Source organism: Gadus macrocephalus, chromosome 7 (assembly GCF_031168955.1).
Source record: "Gadus macrocephalus chromosome 7, ASM3116895v1".
Taxonomy (NCBI): Eukaryota; Metazoa; Chordata; class Actinopteri; order Gadiformes; family Gadidae; genus Gadus; species Gadus macrocephalus.
The window spans coordinates 8,471,772-8,480,452 of NC_082388.1; the positions used below are offsets into that span (position 1 = coordinate 8,471,772).

Consider the following 8,681-nt stretch of genomic DNA (forward strand, 5'->3'; position numbering starts at 1 on the left):
TAATATAATATAGCCATATTGCTCTTAAATCTAACCTACGACAGCTTTAAGTGTTTAAAAATAGGGCAGAAGAACAAGCCAGGAATGAATGGTGATCTTTGTTACACAATTATAACTGATTGTAAATGAAACAACAAGGCAGTCAATGGTCAGTTGCTTTGACGAGCTGTCCTCAAAGCGGTGTAGGACCTGCCACTAGACATAAGCAGAAACAGAAGAAAATGTGCATCAACCTGGCAGACTAGGATCTAAACATCATCCCCAGTCCCCCCCTGATCTCTCACGTTTCTTGACTTGTCTCGTGCTGCTGTCACGTCCACTAAATCAAACACAAAGAGTGTACAGTATGGATTTGACATTGTGACGTTTTGTGAATAATTTTGTGTTTTGATATCACAGAAATAGAATACTTCGCCTACCTCTTGACCTTCAGGAAATATATAACCTGTTAACATTAGGAAAAAAAGGCTTCTTTCTGGGGCCCTTGTGCTACGGCTTGATATCACACCTATCTTTTATCCGAAACAAATGGTTTACCATTCTGTCCCCTGTAGAGGCCTACTGTGTCCTACTGCTAATTACAGCCTGCTGTAATGAGCCAGTTGAAGCAACTGCTTGATCATAAACAGTTAAAGAACCGCTTTAGACATTCCCCCATCAGTACAGCACAGAGGGGTAGGCAGATACAGAGACATTCCAACGTCAGCACAGAAGGGGAGGCAGAGACCCTTCGCTGGATGTCGATCTCTCAGGAGAGTCTGCCTGAGCTCTAATGCTAAGTCAGAGGTTTCTTGTATCTAAGTACTTTTCATCCTCCTAACTGTGGCTGCTGCTGTTGCCGGATTGCAGAATCATGATAACAAATATTGTGACCAAGTTGTTTATATCACACCTGCCAACGTTGATAAATTGATACACCACAAAATATATCGGCTCAGAAGTATCATAGTATCACATATCTGAGCAAATTGAAAAAAACGTAAAATGCTCCCTACCTGTAATCCCTGCAACACTAATATTGTGGCCTCATCTTTCTGACATATGAGCATCCTTGCGTCAAAAGTGTCAAAATAATGAAACACATCAGTAGATGATTGGACTTGGTTTGCTACACAGAAGACTCCTGCTGCAGACGAACTGACACTGATTGTAGAGCAAGAAATGCAGTTGTCACAGACATTGCATTAACTAAGCCATCTACTGTTAGTGACAACGATGAAGGTGAAGTGGATGTAGAGTTCAATGCAACCTCTGGCCAACGAAACCATCCAAGAAAGGGCTAGAATTCAAAAATTAGCTTTCAGCTTAGCTATTTTGTTAAAATAAGAAATTAGTATAAGAAATTTCTGACAACGCTGACCCCTATACCAGGATGGCTTTACAAGGCCCAAAGCCTGGGCGACTAGTGTAGTACATTTGAGGAGGCTGCGATGCTGCAGAACAGTGCTTACACTTGTGAGAAGGCAGATTAGTCTGAGATCAGCTCTGCCCCCTCGGAGTCCAACTTGTGCTTCCATCTTGATAGTAAGATGGTCGCCCCGGAGGTGTTGTTGTAGGATTTGTTCAGTCACAACGGTTTGCCCCAGGACAGGCTAAACATGATGCAACCAACAACAAGCAGGATAAAACACAAATGTCAAAACAGATGATAGTCAAGGCTACATTACACAAGGTACACAGGTGTTATGAGAATGGGTGTACTGCAGGCTGCAAACTGTTTGAAACACCATACATGAGATATATTTTAAGTGGCTTTACTTTCTGTATGGCTTTTTTTCTATCTGTTCTTCTTTCCCCAGACACCATGGTTCCCGTGGTGTACCTGCACCTAGACAAGAAGCCAAACACCTATCAGGGCACTAGGGCATGCTCTTTCACTCTTCTCTGTCTCTGTCTCTCGCTCTCTCTGTCTCTCGCTCTCTCTGTCTCGCTCTCTCTCTCTCTCTCTCTCTCTCTCTCTCTCTCTCTCTCTCTCTCTCTCTCTCTCTCTCTCTCTCTCTCTCTCTCTCTCGTATCCCAATAATTATATGAACTATTGATAATTATTTGCTCTGTCTATCGAGTCGTTCTACCCTATCAAAAAGTGCTACTTTATGTGTTTAGTTTTGAACTGCAGAACAATTGCCTCAATCAAACGAAGCTCCCACTACAGAATCATGTTATTTTACACCACTACTCACTCCATGTACACTGTAAGAATAGGGGGAGCATATTTTGCTACTGTATTATAACGTCTTTATTGGAGATTTCAGGCGTACAGAATTTGTATTTTACACCACTACTACACCGCGGATCAATATTGTTGGCATGCGTAGAACCACTAGGTAGCGTAGATTGACAGAACACCGGCCAGGGCTACCCATGGCCGGTGCAAGGGCCTCAAATGTGTTTTTCGTAGGCGGAATCCTGGAAAATCATGGCTGTAGACAAGATATGAAAGAAGGCATGATGAAGACTTATGGTGTGTGATCCAGATGCCTTGGACACCCACTTTTCCCCACTTCCGAGTTGGAAGTGGGGAAATCTCCCAGCTTCTCAACAAAAATGTCTGTGCCCGTAAAGAGATTTATTTTCTTTGTATTTGTTCCACGTTTGTCATTTTAATGTTGATTTTAAATGATCTTACACACACACTAATACATGCATTGCACGGTCTTGCTGTGCAATGAAAATCACAAAGACAAACGCGAACGCTGAGTGCTCCGAGACCGGAAACCTTGAGGCGGGACTTTTCCAGGATTCCACCTACGCAATCCGGGATTTATTTTGCGCCCGAGCCGCAAATCTTTTTTTCGGAGGGTGGTAGGGATACGTACCGCCTCTGCTTCGCCTCTGATTGGTTAGGGTTAAGGTTAGGGTTAGGGTCCCTACCATCCATGGACCTATAAAGAAATCTACCATCCTACGAAGGAAAGCTACCATCTACGAAAAAATGATTTGCGCCTGGGCCGCCGGTCGTCGTCGAAGGAACGCACTTGAGAATGAAGCGCAGGGTTCAAAGGGTATCCTCTGAGCTCATCCTCCACCATAAGGTGCATTCTGCGTTCAACACAGAAGTCGGCGCTCAACATAAATATTGTTTTATTGTATTGTATTTTCTTTTATTTCATTGTAATATTTAAATTATTTATTTATTTATATGTATTAAGTTATTTAGTTTAGTTATTTAGTATTTTTTAGTTTATTTGTTTGACTTTATTTATTGTTTTAGAATCAGAATACTGCTCCACACTCCGGTCCGCTTGGGAGCGGCAGTGGGACACAGAGCCAGACCGCCCGTACAACAGCAGAAGAATAAAAGAAGAAGAAGATACGATACCCACCGTAGTGAAACCTTGCAGCTCCAGCCCTCCTCATAATCGATGCACACCTGTCAGGTGAGATTAACTCTTATCTACTGAACCTCTCTGCGTCCTGATAAGCCGTTCAGCTGGGATCTATGGTCAGCAAAGTCCAGGCTCTGCTCTACAGCCTATAGCTTTTCTTTTCCGGTGTTTTAGACAGACTGACGTTATTGGAGTCGCCCCGCCGTATACCCGGTGGGGTTTTGGATAGTTTGTACCATCGATCTTGTAGGTACATGTTTCCTCGTTTGTTGTTGGCTGAAACATGCTGATGAGGTGAGGAGCAGGAGAGCCTCAGCGACCCGGCGCTCCTCGGTGAAACGTCGGTACCGGTGGACACGGTGGACACACTGGGTCTGTGGACACGGTGGACCCTTGGTCTGTCGACACTGGGTCTGTCGACACTGTCTATGGACACGGTGGACCCTGGGTCTGTGGACACGGTGGACACTGTGTCTGTTGTCACTGAGTCTAATGTGGTGATCTGATTGCTTTGGATGTCCAGCTGACATGCAGCTTATGTTGACAGTAAAGTTTGGTGAATCCTGTGGTGCAACTTCAACCAGTCGGCACACCAAACATCCACCACCAGTAGGTGATCTGTTGGGGAAGTCCAGCGGAGTCGTGGCTGATTTCGTTATCTCTTCATAACCTGTTGGCCTATCTGCCTTTATGTTGTTCCCCCGGTTCTCTAGTAGTGAAGAGCTGATGGACCAGGAAGATGTTCCCCGCTCAGTAGAAGAGACTCGGCCTTGTCTCCCTGCTCCATTCATGTTTAACAAGCTGTCATCGAGATAAATACTACAGCAATATGACTTAATCGTACTACGGGCCATTATGCAATAACTCCCGTCGAATACACCCAGTCTAAAACAAATCGCATGATTTGTCATTATGCAGAGACGTTGTTGTGTTTCAAACTGACAGTGTTTCGCATGAGAGAGGTGGATATACCGTCTTCAACCCTAGTTCAAGGTGCATTTAAGTTGTCTGAGGATGTGACAGTACTACAACTCTCTGGAGTCCGCTCAGTATGGGGGAGTAGAGTCCATGATGTACTCTCATGTACAAGCCCAGGGTTTGGTTATACGTTATGCTGTCGTCGTGCATAGCCGCACCCTTTGTTAAACCAGGACAGGACCCCTCAGTTGCTCGGAACTTCAGGTCAATGATGATGGAGTGGGGGGGGGGGGCATGAAAGGCGCTTGAAATCAAATGTATTATTATTATATTATTACTTGGTATTGAGATAGTGTGTGCACTTTCTGTGAAGGATGGTCTTTCCTTGGCGACAGGTTAAAGATGATGAGTTAATTATTTATGGTAACCTTATAGCTTAGCTCTTTAAGTATCTAGTATCTTGGTTTGGTGAAATGAGTGGCTTACATGGATTGAACCAGTTTGAGGTTGCACAGGAAGTCACAGAGGCCGGAAACACAAACCAAAAGAGCAGAGTTGACTTGAGAGATACTGGTTATCATGGAAGGAGGCCAGTTATTATTAGAACATTTTTGCTCAGGTCTGGTGGGACTCTGACTCTGAAAAGTCCTTTAGCTTTTTATTGTTTAAACTCATATTTTGTGAATTTATTTTGGTTTTTATTAAATTACGATGAACTTCATGGACAAACCAAAGGTTGTATTGGAAGTAGGACAGACATAGTTCCAATAATATACATGTATTATTTTGCCCTATTGTTTAGGGATTTAAAATGCCTTTGTGATATTTTTCTTGGTGATAAAATATTTTCCCTCAGTTCCCTAATGCACTCATCCATAAATGTGCCTCCTTTTGAATATCAAATGAGTTTTGAATATGAAACTAATTTATCTCTGTACCTTAATAATTGGTGGAAATAAATATGAATTCACAGAGATTGGGGCTTGTTGGCCATCAGATTTTCGATTGGTAATCTAATCCGAGTAGCAATCTTTGTTGTAAAGTATTTGGGTTAACATTTTAAATCCAGAACAGAGCACTTGAAGTGGGAAAAGAAAAGGAAAGTTCGGTGAATACTATAGTGCTTTTATGAATACATATATAGGACCAATATATATGTTAACTAAATGGTAGTAAAACATATTCAGGTTTCATTCTGAAACGGTGGCCTCTTAAACCAACATATCTTGTGATATAAGGGAACACTGCATTTCATCGTCCCATCGTCAAATCAGTCAGACGGACGCCATCTACCGTCCGTAGTCTGAGCGACTCTTCCCCTCCTCCCCTCTCTTCCTGTCCGCCCCCCCCCAGTGGCGGCCATGAGCGAGCTGGAAGTGCCCATGGGGTCGCCCACGCCGGCGGCCTCGGAGCAACTGCAGGCGGACGGGGGGGGCATGGACTACCGGGACTGGGTGCGGCGCAGCTACCTGGAGCTGGTGAGCTCCAACCACCACTCGGTGCAGGCCCTGTCCTGGAGGAAGCTCTACCTGAGCCGGGCCAAGCTCAAGGCCTCCAGCCGGACCTCTGCGCTGCTGTCGGGCTTCGCCATGGTGAGTCCCCCCCCCCCCCCACCCCCACCCCCCTGCAGGGCCCGATGACGTCAGCTAGACTGTATGCGGTCCTCTTTCTCTTTTTTATTTATTTTTAAGTGTGCGAGACAAAAAAGGAAGGATGGAGTTAGAGAATAACTTCTATCCTTCTTCTAGCAGATAATCGCAGTTTTAAATGATTGCTCAAACTCTGCTACTTTTGTGTGCATGAGGGCATTTGTGTAGTTGTGCTTAGAAAGATTGTCACATGTGACCCCCCCCCCCCCCCCCCCCCGCCCCATCTGTTAGCAGGCTACTAAGTAAATGTGTTATTTTGGTTAGATTATACTTCCAACTTTGAGTTGGGTCTTGTTAGAGAATGGAGAAGCCTCCCTTAAGGTACCTCGTGGCCCCCACTCGCGCTCTGCTCTGCCTGACCTGGTGTCTCTGCAGGTGGCCATGGTGGAGGTTGAGCTGGACTTTGAGTACGACTACCCCCGGCCGCTCCTGGTGGCCTTCAGCGTGTGCACCACGGTGCTGGTGGCGGTGCACCTCTTCGCCCTCCTCATCAGCACCTGCATCCTCCCCAACGTGGAGGCGGTCAGCAACATCCACAACCTCAACTCGGTCAGCGAGTCCCCGCACGTGCGCATGCACGTGTACATCGAGCTGGCCTGGGGCTTCTCCACGGCGCTGGGCATCCTGCTCTTCCTGGCCGAGGTGGTGCTCCTGTGCTGGATGAAGTTCCTGCCGGTGGACGCCGTCAGGGCGAAGACGCCCCTGGCCGCCGTCAACTGCTGCCGGGTCCCGGACCCCGGTGGCGGCGGCGGCGGGGGGCCCGGGACCACCGCCGCCACCACCGCCAGCCCCACCACCGCCGGCAGCAGGGCGGCGGACGCCAGCGGCTGGTACGCGGCCATGGCCTCCACCATCATCATGGTGCCCGTGGGGGTGGTCTTCATGGTGTTCGCTGTGCACTTCTACCGCTCGCTGGTGCGCCACAAGACGGAGCGCCACCACCAGGAGATCGAGGAGCTGCACAAGATCAAGGTGCAGCTGGACGGCCACGAGAGGGGCCTGCAGGTGGTGTGACCGCCGCCACGCCCCCACGCTCGTGACGGCCACGCCCCCACGCTCGTGACGGCCACGCCCCCGCGCTCGTGACGGCCACGCCCCCACGCTCGTGACGGCCACGCCCCCACACTCGTGACGGCCACGCCCCCACGCTGGTGTTTACCTATGTTACTCTTCTTCTAGATGACATTCGGTCTAGACTGTACTAGATACTATCGGCACTTGGATTGTTTTAGAGATACTGCTTACAGTAGGAAAAAGCCATCACCTATTTATTAAGCAGAAGACGAGTCGTTGCTCTGTGGAATAGACTGCGTCCCTAGTTTTGTTTCATGAGTTGATTTGACTCGTTCTTCTGATTTACGTGTGCATTGATTTACATTGCAGCATGTCGCAGAATCGAATGCTCTACAATGCTTTATGACTCATTTTTGGCTAGCTATAGAGTGGAAGCCCTTCTTAAGGTGTCCTTCTGTGGCTTTTTAGGAACCACTTTAAAGACCGGCCATACCATGTTTGCAAGCCTGCTGTCATGTGAAGGTCAATGTCTCACGAGGCTTGTCTCAGTTCTAAGTGCTCTCCACTAAGACTAAGAAAACTCCCAATCCCCCCCACCCCATACCATTGTGGCTTAGCCCCGACGAATGTACCGATTTTCTTTATTTTTTTTAAGACAATGCTTTTTCACCGATATTTGGGGCTTTCCAGGATCCGTCTGTAGTAGGCAGACGAATCCTGGGACAGTAGGGGATTGATATAGAATAAACTTTGAAACGAGTCGTTCCAATTTTAGCCATGGGACTTCACTGGGCTTGGAACACGTGTGTGGGTACTGTCTAGTTACTTACGATAAAAAAAAAATATGGTGATGCTCATCAATGCCAAAATGAGTTTTGTACTTTAAATATGCTTCTTTTCATGTGTAACCTAAAATTTTACTTAAACTCAGAATACGTTTACTGTGTGATTAAGGCAGGTTTCTGGACCAAGACAGCTTGTATACTTTGGGTCAAACTGGTGTCCCACGCCATCCGAGATCGCCGCCTAAAACTGTTGCCTTGACCTAACTGGCGGTGCCTGCAAAGTGTGTATTTGTGTATGCAAATTGTGTCACACGTGGCCATAATTTGTATGAGTGATTTTGTTTCTGCACAGGTCGATCCTGTTTTGACACGAAAAAAAAAAAAAACATCCTGCAACAAAGAGCTTAAGAAAAATGTCTTAATAAAAGTCACGGGTCTGCATTCTTCAGCTTGTTCCTGTTGCATCCCTCACTCACTGGAAGGGTTGGCCTGGAGAGACGCAGAGTTCCTAACACGTGAGGAAGCACCCAGAGCGGAGCCACATACAGAGCGGCGTGTCAGCAGTCCTGCTAGTCAATATCAGTGTAGTGTAAGTATACTGCAGAGTAAAGGCCTGGATTAATCCTGTGCATATCCTAGTTTAGAGCTTCCAACATGACAGTACCTCAGACGTATTTAAGTAAGGGAAACCATGAATTGGTGTTCAATAGTTTTATAATGGCAAATAAGTCCATTCACTTTAAACGGGCTGTTAAGAGTGAAATGTATAATTATGAAACACAGGAAACGGTCCATGACAGTTGATCAGTCACATTCGTACATTTGGCCTTAAGGATGTTAGCTACTTGGTATATTTATAAAATGGAAGAGATAGAGTTGTGTGTTTCTTAAGGACCTAGCCTTCCCTGGTTATTAATTTTGTGATTAACCGCTTTAGCTTTTTGTCGTCTAGTAGTTCCTTCAACAAGCCAGCAGAGGGCAGACCGTCG

At 46.4% G+C, this 8,681-nt stretch overlaps 1 protein-coding gene across 3 annotated transcripts; it reads left to right on the forward strand.

Annotated features, from left to right (window-relative positions):
• The first annotated feature begins 3,227 nt into the window (after window positions 1-3,227).
• Window positions 3,228-8,138, forward strand: orai2 (ORAI calcium release-activated calcium modulator 2). Of its 3 annotated transcripts, none has more exons than XM_060056403.1 (3): window positions 3,228-3,377; window positions 5,598-5,836; window positions 6,269-8,138. In XM_060056403.1, exons 2-3 carry the CDS (start codon window positions 5,606-5,608, stop codon window positions 6,905-6,907), a joined length of 870 nt encoding a protein of 289 aa, XP_059912386.1. In that variant the 5' UTR covers window positions 3,228-3,377; window positions 5,598-5,605; the 3' UTR covers window positions 6,908-8,138. The 3 variants fall into 3 exon arrangements, with proteins under 3 accessions (XP_059912386.1, XP_059912387.1, XP_059912385.1); XM_060056404.1 differs by having other exon boundaries at window positions 3,299-3,442; XM_060056402.1 differs by lacking the exon at window positions 3,228-3,377 and adding an exon at window positions 3,460-3,935.
• Window positions 8,139-8,681: the final 543 nt, after the last annotated feature.